The sequence below is a fragment of the Macaca fascicularis genome, chromosome 9 (assembly GCF_037993035.2).
Source record: "Macaca fascicularis isolate 582-1 chromosome 9, T2T-MFA8v1.1".
Classification (NCBI taxonomy): domain Eukaryota; kingdom Metazoa; phylum Chordata; class Mammalia; order Primates; family Cercopithecidae; genus Macaca; species Macaca fascicularis.
This window is the reverse complement of record NC_088383.1, coordinates 18022805-18044913: the sequence shown is the minus strand read 5'-3', so window position 1 is coordinate 18044913 and position 22109 is coordinate 18022805. Positions and strand designations below refer to the sequence as shown.

Here is a 22109-nt window from a genome sequence, read left to right as displayed (position 1 = left end):
TCAGGAGTTCAAGACCAGCCTGGCCAACATGATGAAACGCTATCTCTACTAAAGGTACAAAAAAAAATTAGCCGGCATGGTGGCATTTGCCTGTAATCTCAGCTACTCAGGAGGCTGAGGCAGGAGAATCGCTTGAACCTGGGAGGCAGAGGTTACAGTGAGCTGAGATCGTGCTATTGCATTCCAGCCTGGGTGACAGGGCGAGACTCCGTCTCAAAACAAAAAGTGTTACTGGAAGAATATTTAATGCCAAAATTGTGTATAACTCCTAGCGTATTGTTTATGTCTCTTCTAAACATAGTCTAGGAATTGTTGACAAAGCTTGATTTAGCAGTGTTTCTGTAATAAATATAGTCCAAGTCACTACAAAGAAAACATACAAAGGTCTTTTTATAGATCTTAGAATAATGGCACTGAAAAAGACAGAAGTGAGGTCATCTCATCCTTTCTGCCATTGATGACAACACCTTAAATCTTCCCACAGATCTATGTGGCACTTCAATTAACAAACCCCCTGGGAATGATGCCCTTTGTAAGGCATCAGCCTTGTTAAATCACTCCTCCCACCGTAAATCACATCCATAATGCAAAGCTTCCTCTCACAAGATAAAGATGCCTGTGTGTACTGCTTCTGTGTCTATCTTCCCAATTAAAGGTACAAGAGGCAGAGTCTGAAGAGTGCCAAGTATCCCCAAACTTTGTTTTCTTTTTCTTTTTTTTTTTTTTCCTTTTTTTTTCTTTTCCTTCCCAGAAGAGAACCAAACTGCTTTTTACTTCCCTCCTCCGTGGTGACACCCTCACATCTCTTGCTGTCCTCCCCTAATATAACACAAAATTTGTCACAAAGATGTACTTTCCCCTTTTCCTAAGATCAGATCCAATATAAGTTGTTTGCAGTTATTTACCACCTACGTTTCTTCTGTCATTCATGCTGAAGTCTGAGTGCAATCAGACACTTTTCTTTGATTGTCGTATGAATGGTACCTAAATATTTCACTTCACTGCCTTGTTTGGGGGAATTTTAGGGGTCACCAAGTAGAAAACTCATTTTGTCCTTTTTAGGTTGATTTGGAACAGGATGGCAGCATGGTTCACTTATGGTAAACTCTGGTTCACTGCTTCACACCTTCTTGGAAACCCAGCTTGGATTAATCCAGTGGAGTTGCTGAAGTCGCCATTCTGGGAGCTGTTGGAGGTAGAGAAAGCTCTACTGATTTTTTACTAGCTTTTGGAGCCTTTAATCCTAGCACTTCATATCTCCTCTGCTATGGCTGATCCTTAACCACTCCCTGTCTCACAATGACACAAGACCCTTCAGTGCATATTTTATGTTTTCTGTAACATTTGCTTGAGTTACAATTAGGAAGCTGGGTGTGCACACATGTGTATACATGTGCCATGAATACCCCTGTGCTGCTCCTCCGAAGCCCTATTCCCCTGTTGCATTTCTCCCTCTGGATTTGAATTTTGTTATTGTATTCTGATTTTTTGTGAAGGGATTATATTACTTAAAAAAAAATTGAAAAAAGTGGAAAAGTTCTCTAAACTCTCAACAATCTGCTTTCTCAGGAAAAGCTCTGCCAAACCTCCATAATTTAAATGGTAATGATTAACTCATAATTCTTTTTCATTCTACTCAAAGATAATTGTAGTCATTGTAGTAATGAGCATGGAGAACAAATGCCTGCTTTATGTGCCCTGAGCCAAGACCACAGTGCTTTCAAAGAGATCAGTTCATCACAGAAGTGGACTTGGTAATTTCCTAGGTGGTAATGCACTTCCCATGAAACGAGCAAAAGAATAGTTTTAAATGTACATCGATTTCCATAATTATTTTATGTAATCCTTCATGGAAAATGAATGAATTGGAACAATGCTCTATTGCCCCAAAATTTTGCAGAAAATCACAAAACTGACATATGTAAATGTATCTTTTAAGCAATGTTATGTCCCTGAAAAAGAGAATGAATTAAGTGTCATGAAGGTTAAAAGATCGTTCTATTCACAAATGTTTCCATTAACAACTGAAAACCAGATTAATTCTACAGTGTTCTGTTTCAAACTGATATGAAAATGAAAAGGGACTAAAAAAAAGCACAAAAGCCAGATTGAAGCTATAAAATGTAATGGGAGCTAGCATTAGGGGTATGAGAATCTTGCCAATTTGTCCATCCTCCAACGCACCTCTGCATCTCAACCCTCTCTCCATTTTTATGACTCCCACATTGATCCAGCCCTCCAGATAAATTCAGCTGGCCTAGCAGAAATATCACATAAGGATTATTGCACTCAAGATAAAAGAACAGCCCCCTATTGAAAAGATTAAATTAACATTCTTTAACCTGCCACTTAAGGCCTTCTATCAATGTCTCTTCCTTTACCCAGCCACTTTCCTCCAAGGTCACCCTGCTGGACAAGTGGAACCACCTCCTTTTTTTTTTTTTTTTTTAAAGGTGGAGTTTCGCTCTGTTGCCCAGGCTGGAGTTAAACAGCGGCTCTCAGCTTGCTGCAACCTCCACCTCCTGGGTTCAAGTGATTCTCCTACCTCAGCCTCGCCTCCTGAGTAGCTGGAACTACAGGCATGTACCACTATGCCCAGCTAATTTTTTTGTGTTTTTGGTAGCGACGAGGTTTCACCATGTTGACTGGTCTCAAATTCCTGACCTCAAATGATTGGCCCGCTTTGGCCTCCCAAAGTGCTGGCATTACAGGCACCAGCCACTGGCATTGGCCAGTAGAACCACTTTCTATAGTGTGCCCATAATGGACCTTGGACATCTTTCCTAGTTTGGTACCTGCTGTTTTACTTAACAGCATGTTACTGTGTATTCTGTACCATCTTGTCACACTTGTCTTTGTAATGTTGCCTGACTCTGGCTCTCCAGATTTGTGCATTATGACTTTATTGTAAATCAGAGAAAGTCAATAAATTTACTTCTTTAGAATTTCCCCCATGGTCAAGGACTTCATATATCTCCACTGACTGCTTATTAAGGCTCTAAAACAATGGAATTTGGATAAAGCTGGTAGGAATAAAAAGTGAACTTTGGTATAAAAAATAGCAGTGAAATATACTAATGTGGTAATGAGATGCTCTTCAAGAATTTAGAGAAGAAAATAGAAAATAAGAGGGTAAGTAAAGTCTGTACACTTAGTATAAAATCTCCAGCCACCTTTACTAGTCCAGGTAGAAAACTGAAGAATTTTTTTCTGGACAAAGTGAACGTCTCCAGGGAAAAATGCCTTCAAAGATGGGCATTTGGGGTTCTCCAGTGAAATCGTCAGTTTGCCATTCAGTCACTCTGTGGCAAAGCCTACCAGTTATAAACACCACCCATGCACACAGAGCCTATCATTCACTCTGTAATGTCTTATTTTTAAATGTCAGTGAACATATAAGGATCCATAGGTATTTGAGGAAAGCCTCTAGCATCAAATAAAAGACCTAAACCAGCAAACCAATGGGAGAAAAACAAATTAGAGAAAACAGAGCCCATACAGGAAACAAGAAAACGTCAAAAAGCAACTATCTAAAAATTACTAGATGATGTTACAGCTACGAAACGAGAACAAAAAAGGGGTTTTCAAATTTAAAATGATAGCAACATTTTAAAACAAATTACTAGAAAATTAAAAGATAAATACTTTCTCAGAAAGTATAACAAAACAAGACAAAGAGGTAGAAAACAGAAAATTATTTAAAAATTGGAGACTCAATCTAAGAAAAGTGTAGAAATGGAAATGCAGACGCAGTGGCAGGGACCACTTGACTCTCTTCATGAGTGAAAGTGTCTTCGTGCTCCTAGGTCACTTTAATGAGTGTACAGATAATTGGCAGGGAGGGGGATCTTTGTAAAATGCAGATTCCAATTCAGCAGGTTGGTGGTAGCACCTGAGATTTTCCATTTCTGACAAGCTCCTGAGTGATGCCTGTGCTGGGTCCGTGGACCACACTTGGAGTAGCAAAGTTCTACCCTACGGCATCTCTACGTCTTCCCCACTCCCATCTTAGATGATTAAACCACTTGCAGGGAGTAAGGCCTGTGAAGCAGCAAAGAGTGGTGGATGTTCCTTAGAGCTCTATGCATCCAAATCTGAACTATCTTTCCTCCAAAATCTTCTTCCCCTGATTATTCTCTTACTCACTTCATGACGTCTCTTTCCTTCCAATTTTCCAAGCAAGAAACCTCTGCATTAACTCGTTAACTTCCCCTAGTTCTTTTTTTTTTTTTTTTTTTTTTTTTTTGAGACAGAGTCTCCCTCTGTTGCCCAGGCTGCAGTACAGTAGTGCAATCATGGTTCACTGCAGCCTCCGCCTCCCGGGTTCAAGTGATTCTCCTGCCTCAGCCTCCCGACTGAGACTACAGGCGCATGCCACCACACCTAGCTAATATTTTTAGTTTTAGCAAAGACAGGGTTTCACCTATGTTGGCCAGGCTGGTCTTGAACTACCGACCTCAAGTGATCTGTCCACCTCGGCCTCCCAAAGTGTTGGGATTATAGGCATGAGCCACTGCACCCAGCCAACTTTCCCCTTTAATAGTTCTAATGAAATATTAACTGCCCAAGTATTTCTTACATTCTTTTTTTTTAATTTATTTTTTATTATTATACTTTAAGTTGTAGGGTACATGTGCATAACGTGCAGGTTTGTTACATATGTATACTTGTGCCATGTTGGTGTGCTGCACCCATCAACTCGTCATTTACATCAGGTATAACTCCCAATGCAATCCCTCCCCACTCCCCCCTCCCCATGATAGGCCCCGGTGTGTGATGTTCCCCTTCCTGAGTCCAAGTGATCTCATTGTTCAGTTCCCACCTATGAGTGAGAACATGCGGTGTTTGGTTTTCTGTTCTTGTGATAGTTTGCTAAGAATGATGGTTTCCAGCTGCATCCATGTCCCTACAAAGGACACAAACTCATCCTTTTTGATGACTGCATAGTATTCCATGGTGTATATGTGCCACATTTTCTTAATCCAGTCTGTCACTGATGGACATTTGGGTTGATTCCAAGTCTTTGCTATTGTGAATAGTGCTGCAATAAACATACGTGTGCATGTGTCTTTATAGCAGCATAATTTATAATCCTTTGGGTATATACCCGGTAATGGGATGGCTGGGTCATATGGTACATCTAGTTCTAGATCCTTGAGGAATCGCCATACTGTTTTCCATAATGGTTGAACTAGTTTACAATCCCACCAACAGTGTGAAAGTGTTCCTATTTCTCCACATCCTCTCCAGCACCTGTTGTTTCCTGACTTTTTAATGATTGCCATTCTAACTGGTGTGAGATGGTATCTCATTGTGGTTTTGATTTGCATTTCTCTGATGGCCAGTGATGATGAGCATTTTTTCATGTGTCTGTTGGCTGTATGAATGTCTTCTTTTGAGAAATGTCTGTTCATATCCTTTGCCCACTTTTTGATCTGCCCAAGTATTTCTTTAGGATATCCTGTTTTCTGAATATCTCTCTCACTGTCTTCTCATCTGACTGTCCATTGCCTTAAGCCTCCCCAGGTCACCTCTCTTTAAATGTACTCTAGGCCAGGCACGGTGGCTCACGCCTGTATTCCCAGCACTTTGGGAGGCCAAGTTGAGCGGATCAGGAGGTCAGGAGTTGGAAACCACCCTGGCCAACATGGTGAAACCCCATGTCTACTAATAATACAAAAATTAGCCAGGCATGGTGGTGTGTGCCTGCAATCCCAGCTACTTGGGAGGCTGAGGCAGGAGAATTGCCTGAACCCAGGAGGCAGAGGTTGCAGTAAGCCGAGATCATGCCACTGCACTCCAGCATGGGTGACAGAGTGAGAATACGTCTTGGGGATAGGGGGATGAGAAACATGTACTCTAACCTCCTTACCAACTCTGGGTCTCAGACGTGGCTCCACAGAGATGCCTGTAAAATGCAAACATGACCATGTTAATCTTTTCCCTAAGAGACTCTCATAATTCTCCAGTATTAAAAGTAAATAAAATCTAAGTTCATTAAAATGATATTTCAAGGTCCTTCTTGATTTGGCTTCCTGTCCATTTTTCAAACTTCATCTCCCACATATGCACACTGCTGTAGCCCTGCCGAGCTACTTTCTACTGAAAAGCTTTGTATATGCCATTGCTCTACCTGAAACTCCTCACTCCACTATTCACCTGGGAACTACTCAGATGGACTCCTGGGAAGCCTGCATTTCCCTTCCAGGCAGAGTTAATTCTCTCCTCCGTTATTCTCCAATAAAGGTCTCTCTCTCTCTCCCCACTCTGTTTTTGTCCTTAGACATATTCTGATTACCATGACCCCTTCTTAACCCTAAATTCCCCTCATGCGAAATTCTAGTATGCTGGGATTAACTTTCATCTATGTTTTTGATGGCCATGGGAATGTTTATTTGTGAAATCTGTAGGAATTATTTAAAGGAGCAGCAAAGAACGGAGCGTTCAGAATATAAAGGGAGGAGAAGTGGATGTCACAGAAGGAGAAAAGGTTGCACAGAAATATCTTGAAAAAGATCTAAAAAAATAGGAGAAAGGAGTAGTTCATTCTGATTCTTACAACTACCTTCAGGTGGGTTTGGAAGGAAGGAGGGAGGGAGAGAAGGGAGCTAAGGTTTCAGTGAGAAAGGCTGTGGAGCCAGGATGAGGAAGAAAGAGAAAGGTGAGACCACGGGACAGGACCAGGGGCAGAAGTCAGAAGGTCATGAATTATGGATGAGCAGTACACTGGACATTTGGATACCACCCTCATTCCATGCACCATGTATGATATCAGCAACAATGCAAAATACATTTGCGTGCATCTTGCTGAAGAAGTCAAAGAAAGTAAAGGCTGATGAGTAGAAATCAAGAGTACAGCAGACACCATTATAAACTTAAAAGTCTACAACATGTCATTGATGTTATCAGTGTTCTGACCTAAGGGTTTTATTGTATTTTATTATTTTATTTTATTTTATTTTATTATTTTTTGAGATAGAGTCTCACTCTGTCACCCAGGCTGGAGTGCAGTGGTGTGATCTCGGCTCATTGCAAGTTCTGCCTCCTGGTTTCAAGCCATTCTCCTGCCTCAGCCTCCTGAGTAGCTGGGACTATAGGCACCCACCACCATGCCCGGCATGTATTTTTTTGTAGAGACTTTTGTATTTTTAGTAGAGATGGGGTTTCACCATGTTAACCAGGATGGTCTCGATCTCCTGACCTCGTGATCCGCCCGCCTAGGCCTCCCAAAGTGTTGGGATTACAGGCGTGAGCCCCCACCGCGCCCGGCCCTAAGGGTTTTATTTTAATGAATGCATACAAATGTGCATAAGGGTTCCTTAGGTAAACTCTCCACCTCGGTGCCCTCCTCCAAATGCTGAGCAGCCCCCCAGAGCAGACCCTCCCTGTTCAAGGGCTCCATTGCTAGCACCCCACAAAAAAGCTTCCTCACCCTGGTTACTCAGTTCCACTCAAAGATGATACTGTTTCTTTTGGATTGCCTGCTCTTAAAAACTCTTGGATTTAAATGGAATCTTGCTTTTTACCCACCAATGTAGAGTTGTTCTGTGCTTCCTGGAGCCACCTTGCCTTGTTCTTAGACACCAGTTAACCTTTGCCTCACACCTCTAACTCCAGGTCAGCTATCATCTGCCTCACTCAAAGTCCCCAATTCATCTCTCTGCTCCGAAATCCTCTTTTCTAGGAGAGATGATCAGATGCCCTTGCTTCTCCTTGTACCCAAGATTATAAAGACAGCTGTGAATTCTTCTTATCATTTTTTCTTTTAAGGAACCTAAACCCAAGAGAGGATAGAGGAGGGTGAGGATTATTTTATTTCTTTACATGATATTCATAACAGCTTATATTTAATGAATACTCATTTTGTGCCAGAAACCGAATGTGCTGAACATTTTACATATCTTCAGTGCTGTTATTATCTGTCTGCTGATGAAAAAACAAGGTTCCATGGACAGTAAGTGATGGGGCCAGACTTTGAACGCACATAAATGAGCTTCAAGCCCATGTTCTTAACCTTCAACCATGCGGTCTTCCCTAGACTGGAGCCTTCAAAGGAAAGAATCTGCGATTTATTATATTTCATATTCCTATCATCTTATAGATGGCTAATATGTAAAGGGCACACGCAGAGTATTAGTGGAATGCATTCTAGATTAGGGAACAGACAGGAGCGTTACTAGTCAATGAAAGATAGAATTTCAGGTCTATAGAATGTTTACCTTGGGGGAGGAGTAGAAGGGAGGTTATTTACCATATAGATCTGAAGGTCATAGATTCTAAAATTACTTTAATTCATCTTTGCTGAAGAAATTCTGAATAGAGTAAGTAAACAGAATGAGTGACAGTGGCTTGGAAACAGCAATTGATTTTTATATTGCTTTTCACAGAGTCAACATATGCAGACAGTCTGACTTGCCTATTGATCTGAGCTAGAGTTGAGTGAATGAGCTGGTTGTAAAATTCCCCAACTCATCACTAAAAGTCAGTCAGACCTTGAAAGACTGTTACTTTCTTTTTTTTCCCTAACATGGAGGACAATGAGTAATTGAATGCCCAGATTGGGAGCTGAGAGATTATCTTTACTTTGTTGAGTAATAAGCACATTAACAAAACAGGAAAATCCTTTCAAAGAGGAAGTCCTCATTAAGATCGTGCTCGAGGCCTTTTCTATTCACTGGAAAGATTAGCTGAGTTCAGTGGTCTTTAAGAAAGTATAATCATGAAAATAGTTACGTCCAGAGCTCAGAGAGTTTGAATTGTCCTTTTGGTTGGAAGATTCTAGCCCAGCCTATTTTATCCTATTCTAAACTTGCCAAAAATTTCATATTGTCAAGCTTTCCCTCCACCCCATGCCAAGTTGTTAAGCTTTCAAACAAATTTATTATGATAAATTTCATCTCTATTGATGTAAAGGCTATTGGACATCTTTTCTTGGCATTTAATTTAATACCAAATTAATATTTTGTATCATCCTGATATATGAAGACACTTATAAATATAGAAGAGAAATAATTTTAATCAGTTTTATTGTGCTATAATTTACATCTACCAAAGATTATCTATTTTAAGTATACAGCTTTATGAGTTTTGACAAATTTATACAGTCATGCAACTACCACCACAATCATGATACAGAACATTTTCATCACCCTTAAATGTTCTCTCATGCCTCCTTGCAATCAGTCTCCTCCCTGATTCCTGTCCTCTGATTTGTTGTCTATCAATGTAGTTTTGACTTTTTAAGATTTTCATATGGAATCATACAATACAGAATCACTTAGGAAGTAGTCTTTTGTGTCTTACTTATTGTTGTTCTTGAAAAATATTTTTAAGCAAACAAAATGACATGCCACAGGTTGGCAGAAAAATAGTCGCAAAATATGTATTTGAAAATTCTTGTATCTAGAATATATGAACTCTTATATTCAATAAAAGACAGGCAATGAAATTTTAAAAAATAGGCAAAAGATCGAAACAGACAGTTCACCAAAGAAGGTAGACAAATGGTGACTATACATAAAAAGATGACTAACATCTTTGGTCATTAGGGAAATATAAATTAAAATCACAGTGAGACACCTATGTTCACACAAAGACCTGTTCACGAATGTTCATAGCAGCTTTATTTATAATAGTCCCAAACTGGAAATAACTCAAATGTTTATCAACTGATGAGTAGAGAAGCAAACTATGGGATAACCATATGATGAAATACTACTCGATAATAAAAGGGAACCAATTAATGATATACACTACAGCACAGATGAATTATAAAAGCATTGTGTTGACTGAAAGAAGCAGATATAAAAGACATAGAGAAGAAATTTGGAAGGTTTAAAAAATTTTTAAAAGCAGTGACTATTTGAGTATTGCAAGTAAAGTATTATATGCTATGGTACATAATGATCCTGTCCTCAAAGAGCCTACATAAGTAAGACACAAAATAAGTAAAACACAAAGAAGCTTGTCCTGAAAGAGCCTGCATGGGTATTAACCAATGCAATGGTAATTACCTAGAGATTTTTCTTAGAAGTGAGATTTTATAGCTCTCCCTCAAATTCAGTTTTGTCTGTGTGCTCATGGAAAGTTTGAGTGCATCAGTAGTTGATTTTACAATCGAAATGTAGAATATTTTCATCACTCCAAGTGGTTTCTGTAGTCCCAGCATAGAGTCAGTGGGGACATTAATGCTGCATGTCCTCAAACCATATATCCAGCTGGAAGGGTGTACAGCACAGTGTAGAAAGTGGGAATGGATTCCACAGCCATCCATAGGTCCCACAGGGATGAGGAAAAGTAAAAATTCCTGGAGCTGAGACAAGGGGCTTCACAGATCTTGGCAAGTAAGTGTCACTATTTTTCAGGTTACAACCTAGATGTGGTCTCCTCATAGAAGCCTGTCCTGGCCACTCACAATAAATATGAGTGACTTCTCCCCACCCCCATCACTCTATGGCACGTCACCCTCTTTTATTTCCCTCAACATTCATCAGTACTTGAACTACCCTGTTAATATCTTTCTTTACTTTTGTTCCTGTTTTCCTGCTCCAGAATTCAAGCCCTTTGAAGACAAGAATCTATGTCTTTTAGTAACCGCCATATCCCAATTCATAGCATTGAATCTGAATCTGGCACAAATTAGATGTTCTCAGTATGGATTCGATGGAACCAAATACAATTAAATTCCAATGGGTTAGATAGCAATGAATAGTAAGGATGTGGAGACACTGAATAAAAATGAATCTCTAAACAACTATTTCCTCATCTGTTTTAAGGACAAAATGATATATGAATTACTCCATCCAATGTCTGGCACATAGCAAGAACTTGAAACTGTAGCAGTTACTAATAATAATGAGATAGGGATAAATCACCTCATTGTAACAGTAGATAAAACAGACCTATTCCTCCCTTGGTTCCATCACTCTAGAGAGAAATTTCTTTTCTTCTTTTTAGAAAGTGTATTTTCTTTATTTAAATGTATTGTTGCTGCCTTACCCTTTTTTTTTTTTTTTTTTTTTTTTTTTTTTTTTTTTTTTTTTTTGGTCACTGCCCAAGAATGTTGGGAGTTAGAACCAAAACCCCAAACTTGAAGTCTTCCTTCTGTTTTTCATGTCTTAGATCCTAGAAAATTTAGAAAAGTTTTAGTTCTGTTTGGTTTTCTAAATTGAATGATGTGGTTTGACTGCATAGTGTCATGGTAGAAAGCAGATTTGGACTACTGTAACTTTAAACTCATGTATTCAACCCAAAATACCATTTGTTGTATTAAATCTGTTATTTTTTTTTTAAACAAACAACAAAACCTCAAAATACCCCTCATCACTTGACCTCAATATCAGCTCAGGGAAATAGCAACTTGCAAGCCATTTTTGTTTTTGTTCTACGGTAGTGGCCGAATAGAACAGGTATAAAACAGTGTTACATTTCTCCATAACATCAAATGGCACAGCCTTATTTAAGAAGATAATTTTCTAGAGATACTATTTAAGATTTTAGATGGCACTTCAAAGTTCATCAGATTGTCTTTCTGAATTTTTGAAAGGAGCAAATCTACGTGAAAAAGTATTTTTTTCTTTTCTTGAGACAGTTTCTATAGCAAGCAGTTCCTGTCCCATTTTCCTAAGTATGGATTCATTATTTAAAGATTGTTATACAATACACATAACATAAAATTTACCATTTTAGTCATTTTAAGTGTATAATTCAGTGGCATAAGTATATTCATATTTTACAACCATCACCACTATCCATCATCAGAACTTCTTTTTATCTTTCCAAAGTGAAACTCTGTATCCATTAAACAGTAGTTTCCCATTCTTTCTTACTCCAATCCCTGGCCACTATTCTACTTTCTGTCTTTCTGAATTTTAGCATTCTAGAAACCTCATGTAAGTGGAATCATATAGTATTTTTTCATGTAACTGATTTATTTCTCTTAGTTTAATGTCTTCAGTTTTGTTCATGCCGTAGCATGTGTCAACATTTCTCACTTTTTCAAGGCTGAATAATATTTCGTTTGTGTATATACCATATGTCATTTATTCATTCATCTGTTGATGGACACTTGCGTTACTTCCACCTTTTCTGGCTATTGTGAATAATGCTGCTGTAAACATGGCTGTACAAATATCTCTTTCACTTTTTCCTTTCAGTTCTTTTAGATATATACCCGGAAGTGAACTTGCTAGATCTTATAGTGTTTCTGTGTTTTATGTTTTGAGGCATTGTTTTACCATTTTCCATAGTACCTCCACCACTTTACATTCCCACCCATAGTGCACAAGTGTTCCAGTTTCTCTGCATCCTCACCAACATTAGTTATTTTTGGTTTTCTCAGTAATGACCATGTTAATGGGTGTGAAGTGGTATCTCATTGTGGCTTTGATTTGCATTTCCCTAGTGATGACTGATGTTGAGCATCTTTTCATGTGCCTTTTTTTTTTTTTTTTTTTTTTTGCCATTTTGCTGTCTTCTTTAGAGAAATGTCTATTTGGGTTCTTTGCTCATTTTTTTTTTTTTTTTGAATTGAGTTTTTTTTTGTTTTCTGTTGTGGGAGTTCTTTGCACATTCTGGATATTAACCCATTATTGTATATATATGATTTGCAAATATTTTCTTCCATTCTGTGAGTTGCTTTTTCACTCTGTTGATGTGTTTTTGATACACAAACGTTTTTAATTTTGATGTATTCCAATTTATATATTTTTGTTGTTTTTTTCTTTTTTTGCCCACGCTTTTGGTATCATACTCAAGAAATCATTGCCAAATCCAACATCCAAGGTCATGACTTTTTCTACTTTTCTTCTGAGTTTTATATTATAGTTTTAGAGGTTTTGAACCATTGTGAGTTAATTTATAGTTTTAGCTCTTAGACTTAGATATTTGAACTTTTTGAGTTAATTTTTGTGTATGGTATGAAGAGAATAACTGGCCAATTCTGTTCTGTGGCAAATGCAAACTGGTCACATCGCCACATATCCTTGGTCCCTTCCTTCCTTGCATCCCCTGTGGAGGAGTTTCAGTTCTACCCTCCATGCCTTCTCTGGACTAGGGTGCATTCCTAGTCCAGACTTCAACTTCTTTTGCATGTGGATATCTAGTTTTCCTAGCACTGGGTAGAACTGGAACTCCTCTGCAAGGGACGTAAGGAAGGAGGGGAGCAGAGAAAGGTGTAGATAATGACCAGTTTACTTTTGTTGAAACATAGTTACTTCTTAAGCAAAGGTTGTTTTCCTGGATGTTTTCAAAGCTGCTTGTTACTGTTTCAAAGGTCAAATAGATAATGATTAAGTTGTGCATCACTTAAGGTAGATTTTGACCTCTCACAAGTTGAAGAGTACTGAAGATCTAAGATCATTTACATCCCTCTGGAAGAAAAAATAACATAGCCTTCTAGGGCAAAGAAGGAAAAACTGAATAGTTACAGGATATTCTGTGGTTCAAAGTACACCTGCCTGGTTTGCTGTTCTCCAAAATCCCATACTCAGTTGGTTGGAGTGGCCTCACTCTTACCTGCCAACCCGGGAGGTTGGTGATGAGCATGTCTTTACCTTTTCTTTGGAGTTTGGTTACCTTATTGACTTTTGCTGAATTAAATGGCGAAGCTGGAGGACTTGAGCTGCAGAGACAGAAAAGAAGCGCCAATCTCCAACAGTAAGTAAACACATGGGTCATTCCTACTCAGGGACTAGGCTAATTCCTCACCAGTTTTCCCAAATAGCCAGATAAACAAAGGTGCAATTTTTCTTGAGGAAAATTATGTTGAGAAGCAAACAGGGAAAAACATTTAGACTGAGGTATGAAATTACCTTCCTATGCACAAATTATTATCTGTCGTCTTGCAAATAATATGTTTGCAATTGCCAGGGGGTATCTCCGAGAAATGTGCAGAGAAAGAAATGGCAGATGAGCAGGGGCAGTTGGGTTGAGTTGATCAAACAGTGAAGATGTATTTGGCCTGTAGTTATTCAGTAAGAAACTTTGTTATTTTGGTTTAAAAATTGTACCTGCTAGTTACTGATGCATTCTCTGGTTTGAATTATATAGGCCTCGAATGGCTACAGAGAGGGGAAATTTGGTGTTTCTTACGGGGTCTGCCCAAAACATTGAGTTTAGAACCGGATCCCTGGGAAAAATTAAATTAAATGAAGAAGACCTTGGCGAATGTTTACATCAGGTAATACCCTGGAAATATTTTGAAGTCGTTTTTGTATATCCATATATGGTGACTTAATTGAACAAGTCTAGATTAATCTGTACCTGGAATCTTTTCTAATTATTATTTTTTATTAATATGTAGTAGATGCACATATTTTGGGGTGCATGTGATAATTTGATACATTCCTATAACGTGTAAAGTTCAAATCAGGGTAATTGGGATATCCATCACCTTAAATATTTACCTTTTCTTTATGCTAAGAACATATGAATTGTTTTCTTCTAGCAATTTTGAAATGTACAATAGATTAATGTTAACTATAGTCACCCTACTGGCCTGTCAAACACTGGATCTTATTTCTTCTATCTTACTATATATTGTACTCATTAATCAACCTGTCTTCAACTTCCCTCCCCCTTCCTAGTGTACCTTGAATCTTTAGCATAGAGAACATAATTGGACATCAGACATGTTCTTGTAAAGGGCAATGGCCTGGCTTAATGGTGGGTAGAGGGAGTGTGCTAAAAGAAGGAAGCTCATTGTGCCAGGCAGTGCACCCTAGTCCAGAGAAGACATGGAGGGTAGAACTGAAACTCTCCACAGGGCATATGAGGAAGGAGGGGACCAAGGATATGTGGAGATGTGACCAATTTGCTTTTGCCACAGTACAGAATTGGCCAGTTATTCTCCTGCCTTACTGGGTGTTTTCAGTTCCCAGGAATCACTGCATATTTCAGCCATAATGTTAGAAGTCAGCATTATTCAGAGCTTACTGTTGGCCATCCACTGTGCTTAGCACTGTATGGATGTTATCTCATTTGACCTTCACAGCTGTCCAATGAGGTGGCCTTTATTGTCACCCTAGTTTTATGAGAGGTAAAGAAACCCTGAAGCAGTTAAGTAACTTTCCCAGGACATGCGATAAATAGCTGAGCCAGGACTTAAAACCTAAACAGTCTGCTTCCAAGACAGGTTTCTTAATAAGCACCCTAAACTGGTATTATAGGAAAACATACAAATGGAAAATACCTTGATCTATTGTTACTGAAAAGGATAAGTGGAATTAAGCTGTGGCTATTTTAGCCCAGTGTTTATTACACGTGGTGTTGTTTTGGTTTTTATAATAATAGGCAAGATCTTAGTGCTTAAAATAGAATACTACTCAAGTTTTTAATTATATTACTGTAAGATAAATATGATATTTTCACTAGTGCTCTTCATTTCTTCTTCTTTTTCTAAAATTAGATCCAGAAAAACAAAGACGATATTATAGAGTTAAAAGGGAGCGCAATTGGTCTGCCTCAAAATATATCTAGTCAAATCTATCATCTTGATTCCAAGGTAAGTCTGACATCCACATCGTAAGAACTGATGAGTTCTCCCTAATTCAATGTTATAAGTAACCGTTTTGTAGGGGATATGCCAATTTTGCGTGCTCTTTAGAGATTTAGCATGTAACTACCACACTGTTTGGTTAAATGGCGCAGCTCTCATGGAGGCTGTAGAAGTGATGGGCAGAAGGCAGGAAATGCTGTGCAAGCACTTGTTGCAGAAGTAGGCCTTGGGCCAGGCACAGTGGCTCACTGCAAGTGAATGGATAATTAATATCAAAAACTGCCATAATCCCAGCGATTTGAGAGGCCACAGAGGAAGGATTGCTTGAGCCCAGGAGTTTGAGACCAGCCTGGGCAACATAGTGAGACCCTGTCTCTACCAAAAAAAAAAAAAAAAAAAAAAATTAGCTGGGCATGGTGGCATGAGCCTGTACTCACAGCTACTTGGGAGGCTGAAGTGGGAGGATGGCTTGAACCAGGGAGGTTGAGGCTGCAGTGAGCTATGATCATGCCACTGTGCTCCAGCCTGGGCAACAGGGCAGGACCTTGCCAAAGAAAAGAAAGAGAGAGAGAGAGAGAGAGAGAGAGAGAGAGAGAGAGAAAAGGAAGGAAGGAAGGAAAGAAAAAGAAAGAAAGAAAGAAAGAAAAACGAAAGAAAGAAAGAAAATAAGCCTTGCTGAAGTTTTAAGAGCAACCTTCTTACTGGGGAAATGGATGTATCACTGACATTTATGAACATTCCCATAGTCACTGTGTACAGAGAAGCAATCAGTCAACTTAACAGTGGGTTGTACTTAAAAAAAAAAAAAAAAAAAGGCTAAAAAAAACCCCCAGAAATCTATGTGACAGGACGGAACAGGAAGGAAGAAAATCCTGAGGGGAGAGGAATGAAGAGGAAAAAGGCAATAAAAGCAGGAATGAACAGACAAAGTGTGTCCCTAGCAGAGGGCATTAGGACAATATGTCAAGGCTGTAACATCACCTGTGCAATGCCTTTGAACCAGCTAACTGAAGCTTTTTCTTCCCCAATGGCAGCTGGCGGATCTTGACAGAAAATTCCAAGGCTTGCAGCAGGTAGGTCTCATCCTACTACACATCCAACATCTTTCACAGAAAACATACTAGAATCATTAATAGAGCCACTATTCTTATTTTAAGGGTGAATGGATGATTAATATTAAAAACTTGCTTTTTCCCATAACTTACTTCTCATCCCAGCATATGCTTCCCAGGATGCAGACGCAGAGCTGAGTCTAAGACAGATGAAATGATAAGGCTGAGGTCTCTGAGCCTGTTAGGGCTTCTAACCCTGAGTTTGCAGCCCACAGCCCACATCCTTTACCATCACCCTTTAGCTCTGTGTGCTGTGCTTGGTCAGCTGGTGATCTCCCAACTTGCTGATTCTCCCATCAGGGACTGGGGCTTGGAAAGCGAGCATCGTCTCTGACACTAAGCTCAGAAGTCTAGGTGTATCACAAAATATTCCAAATTTTCTTAACACTACATTTGCTGGTAATTAAACTTGAACAGTTTCTTAGAGAAAACATTCTATAACTGTACTACAAACTTGGAGACTGATCTATGTAAACTTAGGCTTCTTACCCCTTTTGTAGGAAGCTGGCCTTTTTAAGACTTTCATGGAAGCCATAACCTTCTATGCAGAGAAATGTACAGAATCTCTTCATATTTAAAATTTTGCATAAAAGCCTGGGGATTCCAGCATAAGAATGTCAGCACAAATATTTTTCATCTGTTTTGCTCATACTTCAAGCATTTCCCTCTACTTTTAAGTTTGATCTGTCCCACTGTGAAGGACAGATATAAAAAAAGGACTCATACAGATTGAGGCAGGTTCCACCGTTCCGGCAAGGATTGCTGCTGCAAACCTTTTTGTCATTTGATGAACAAGTTCGTGTATTCCTTTTCTCCACTTAGATAATACATTGACCCCTCAACTGTCATTTTTTAGACAGTAGTTGAGCAAAAGAAAATGAGTAAAGAATAGTGCTGTGGACCATGACACTGCACTCAAGTTTTGTCTCCTGGAGGGCTTCATTATTTTAGCCAAAGGTCAAAGACTAGAGGCCATGCTCAGCCGGTCCTCCTACCCCCATGCCTCAGGAGGAACATTGAGTGATTTTCAAATGTGAATGCCTTTGTGCCTTTGGATAGGGTAAGTGCTCTCTGGCCACCACAGTCCCCACCACTCCCTATTGTCTTCCTCCTGACTGCTGATTTCATTTTCTACTGGGCCCCTTTAGGCTTTTAAATTTTTAGTCCCCAGACAGTGTTGCTTTTGTCCAACAGAAAACCTTTCAATGAGTTTGTGGTTAATGTTCTAAAGAGCATTCTATGATGGACAGAGCCAATTGTGCTAGCACAAAGAGAAAAATAGAACAATGGAATAAAACAGGTTCATGAAGAGACCCCCAGATGTATGGTCATCTAATTTATGACCAAAGTGGAGAAGGAATGTGCTTTGCAAAAAATGGTATTGAGTTGGCTCTCCTTTGGCTTTCTATTTCATCTGTAAAATGAAGGAAACAGACGTAATTTTCTTTGTGAGTCACTATATATATAGTATGTTGTGTTTGTATGTGTGTGTATGTGTGTGCCTATAGACACATATATAATATATATGTGTGTGTGTGTGTGTGTATATGTATATGAAATGTAATGAACAGTTTGCCCCTATTTTAAGTTTTTAAAAGCAGAGGATTAGGTTGTGTACGGTGGCTCATGCCTGTAATCCCAGCACTTTAGGAGGCCAAGGCAGGTGGATTATGTGAGGTCAGGAGTTTGAGACCAGCCTGGTCAACATGGTGAAACCCTGTCTCTACTAAAAGTACAAAAATTAGCCAGGTGTAGTGGGACATGCCCGTAGTCCCAGCTACTGAGGAGGCTGAGGCATGAGAATTGCTTCAACCCGGGAGGTAGAGGTTGCAGTGAGCGGAGATTGCGCCACTACACTCCAGCCTGGGCAACAGAGCGAGACTTAGTCTCAAAAAAAAAAAAAAATCAGAAAAAGAAAAAAAAAAGTTTTCTCTGCACCCAAAGGCAATAAAAATCTTACAAGATTGAAACTGGTAGCTGACATAGGGTCAGATTCCCCAGGTTATGTAGATGTAGAGGTAGACAAAGGTAGGTTTGTTTGTGATCTGGGCTGAAAGCAGTCAGGTGAGCACCACGGTGAAGGCTGTGTCTTAGCAGGCTACATTTCAAACAAAGGGACTTGGAGCAGAAGGAGTCCAGTCACCTTAACCCATGGGAGGAGGGGCAGCAGCAGCAGATGCTAATGTTTCAAAGGCTCACCTGGAGGGACCAAAGATAAGAATCACAGGTAAAAGAACCGGAATCTCCGTTTTCTTTTCTTTGTGCAATCGGAACATCCATTATTATTTTCACACCTGAACCTTTACCCTTGTCCACTGAGGTCTCTTTCTCAGGGGAATAATACTTTTCCAAGACAAAGTGAGATTCTTCTCCCCTCAGACCTCATCCCACCCAGGGTCAAAAGCATGTTGAGAGTTAAGGAATAGGAACAAGATTGATAATAGGAAACGCTTTCTGTTTTTTCACAAGAGAGGTGATTTGAAGAACGTAAGTAATGGCTTTAAAGTCTGGAGGGTGACCCCCATTGACTAAGAGTTAAATGTAATCCCACGTACACACCTACATGGTAACATGCATTTTGCTGCTGCCGACTGCAAGTCATCTCATTGACTGTCCTGTCTTTGTTTCAGACTGTTGACAAAAAGGTTTGCAGCAGCAATCCTTGCCAGAACGGAGGAACCTGCCTCCATCTGCATGATTCCTTTTTTTGTATCTGTCCCCCACAGTGGAAGGTGAGTCACTTGCTCTTTGGTTAAGAATGATGGCGGGTCAGCATCTGTGGTTTCCTTGGAATCATCAGGCATATTTAATTCTCCATCCGAAGTTTCTAGGATTCTGTGGCCTCCAGAATCAAAATGAAGTACACCATGTGTGCTAAAATCCAAACAGTGGTGAGTTTGATTGTATAACCCAGTGAATACTAAAGCCATTGAAAGGAGAGGTTCATGTGATTGGATAACTACCTGGAAGAGCACAGCATTTCTGTTAACATTAATTTAAATCGTTCAGCATTGGACGGTACCAAACAAATCTTGACATACCTATGTACATTTTCTTGTTTTCTATGTTTGGTCTTTTTTTTTTTTTTTTTTCCTCATAATGGCGAAACTGTCCCCAGCATGCACATAAAAAAAAAAGTAAGTATTCCCAGACATAGCACCCCTGTGAACTGAGGATTCTATAATGTTTAGATAACAATTCTCCTCCTGTGACTGCTGTGATCTTATGAAGAGCTCTTTGGTTCTATTAGGTGAAATCTGAGTTCCAGAGGAAGAATAGCCAGGGATTAATATTAGTATTATTATATTTGGCTTTACTGAGGACTTATTTACTGTCCACGTATAAATCCTTAAACATATCATGTGAATGTTGGCCCCAGATACCTCTCTGACCTTTGGCACCTGACTTTGTTCCTTATACGATCACAGGGTCCTCTCTGCTCAGCTGATGTTAACGAATGTGAGATTTACTCAGGAACACCCTTGAGCTGCCAGAATGGAGGCACATGTGTTAATACAATGGGAAGTTACAGGTAACCTTTTTTTTTTTTTGGATAAATATCAGGTATATTTTTGAAGGCCTAAAATGTCCCATAATTAAGAGCATCCTAAACTAATTATCTCTATTCCAGCAAAAATTGATACTCCATGAGGAAATGTTTAGCTCTTACTTAATGTCTACATAGCTATTTTTACTTAATTGAAGCAAAGCTCATGAGTCCTTTACTCTCACCCCGTGAAGAAATCCTTGCTCTAACATCCCCAAGGAACTGGAAGAAGGCTGCCGTGATTGGCACAGAGAGTAAGCATGGCCTGATACAAGAGGAGCTGAAGCCTTAGGAAGAGCCAGAGCATCGAACGGGAGCCATTGAATGGCCTTAAGTAGAAAAGGGGACATCCCACCACACCAGTGCTCCCCGCCGTACTCGTTCCATGTATTAGCAAGCTCGTAGTTTTGAGTAAGGAGAGCTTTCTTCAATGCTATGTCAAAATGTGACCATAACAAGGTCAAAGATGAAACTGAGGTTCAATGAATGAAGTAACTCTCTCTGACCACAGTCATCATTACAGCTCTATCTTCTCTTCTGATTTATTCTGTCAAGTGACTTATCCACAGACTTCTCCTGCTCAGCTCAGGCATCACTTTCTGCAGGAAACCTTCCCTTCCCTTATTAAGCGGAGTGAGGCATCTCAGGGCCTCTGTGTTCCCATCATGCTCTAGGGATATCTGTCATCAAAGCTTTGCTGGGGACACACACATTGTGTTTCTAATAATGAAGTCCAAAAATTCAGGGCAGATCAATGGCAAACTTACTTTTGTACCGTTCTTTAAAGTCACCTTTTAAATTAGACATTGTTTTTCCTCGTAGTTTGGTTGGTCTCTTTTACTGTGTGATTTTTAAAAGATTAATAAATAAATTCTGTTTTAGAATGAACAAACCCTTTCAATACCCTGTAGTAGAATCTCACTGGATTAAAGAGCAATTATTTGCTCTCTCACTGGTGTCTCCGCTATCTTGTTCTTCAATTTCCTCCTAACAATATCCATTCTAGTCTTTCCAGCAAAAATGAGTGCAGTAATTTTGTTTGTTAAACCATCGCTGTTCTTAACGCACACTCCTAAAAATGCAGTCACAAGCCTTCTCTTTTTATTTGATACTTTTGTTTTTTGATCTGATCTTTAAAACTTTTACTCATTCCAGGTTGTAAACTCAAATCATTCAGACTTCTAGATATGTCTATGAGTTCAATCATTATGCAAAACTAAAATTAACCACTTCTGACTTAAATTTAGTATTATGTTATTAAAGAGCTTTTTGCTTCCAGGACTCTGTTACTCATTTAAATGAAGCCTCTTTTCCCTGCTTTTATTAGGCTTGGGTTGGAAGCAAAATGCAGTCTAGTCTTTCATTTCCTTGAAGCCATTATCTCCTGATTTCCGTTTATGGGCATTTATCAAGGAGGATTGCTATGTAGAGGTATCGGTGGCAAATGTCCAGGCTTCTAGAACTTCTGCTTTCTGACCTTCCTGATATCTAGGAATGTCATGGAGGTTAGATTTCACTCCTGGTCTTCCTTTATCGTCACTGTCTTTTGGAGTCTTGTGGGCCAACAGAGAGACAAGTATCGGCAAACTGCGATGAGATCCATAGAACAAGCGAAAGTTGTTGCTGTTGCTGTTTTCAGCATATTATTTTTTTTCCCCCTGCAAAATTAAAAACAAAACAAAAACCCTTTTACTATTCACCACTCTTTGCAGCATGTCAGAGGTTAGAGTTCTTTATCCAGACACATACATATGGTGGAATGAGAGCTGGGAGGGAAGGAACCATTTATTTGTTGAAAGCTGCATTTCTAAATGACAGATTCAACTTTGCAAGAGCAGTACCAAATTCTGTCTTGCACTCTTTTGTAAAGGACAGCAAGAATGCAGAAGAACTGATGATGTGTGGATGGCTTTGGAATGATCTTGATTCCTAGTCTCTGCCCTTCATAGATTTG

The 22109-nt window shown here is 39.3% G+C and overlaps 1 protein-coding gene across 1 annotated transcript in view; it reads left to right on the top strand.

Annotated features, from left to right (window-relative positions):
- Positions 1 to 13488: 13488 nt before the first annotated feature.
- Positions 13489 to 22109, top strand: part of CUBN (cubilin) — a 314813-nt gene continuing 306192 nt past the window's right edge. The window contains exons 1-6 of the mRNA XM_005564724.5: positions 13489 to 13656; positions 14050 to 14179; positions 15407 to 15502; positions 16531 to 16569; positions 19239 to 19340; positions 20037 to 20140. Of these exons, the coding sequence (XP_005564781.3) occupies positions 13538 to 13656; positions 14050 to 14179; positions 15407 to 15502; positions 16531 to 16569; positions 19239 to 19340; positions 20037 to 20140 (590 nt within the window). The 5' untranslated portion in view covers positions 13489 to 13537. The remainder of the gene's footprint in view (positions 13657 to 14049; positions 14180 to 15406; positions 15503 to 16530; positions 16570 to 19238; positions 19341 to 20036; positions 20141 to 22109) is intronic.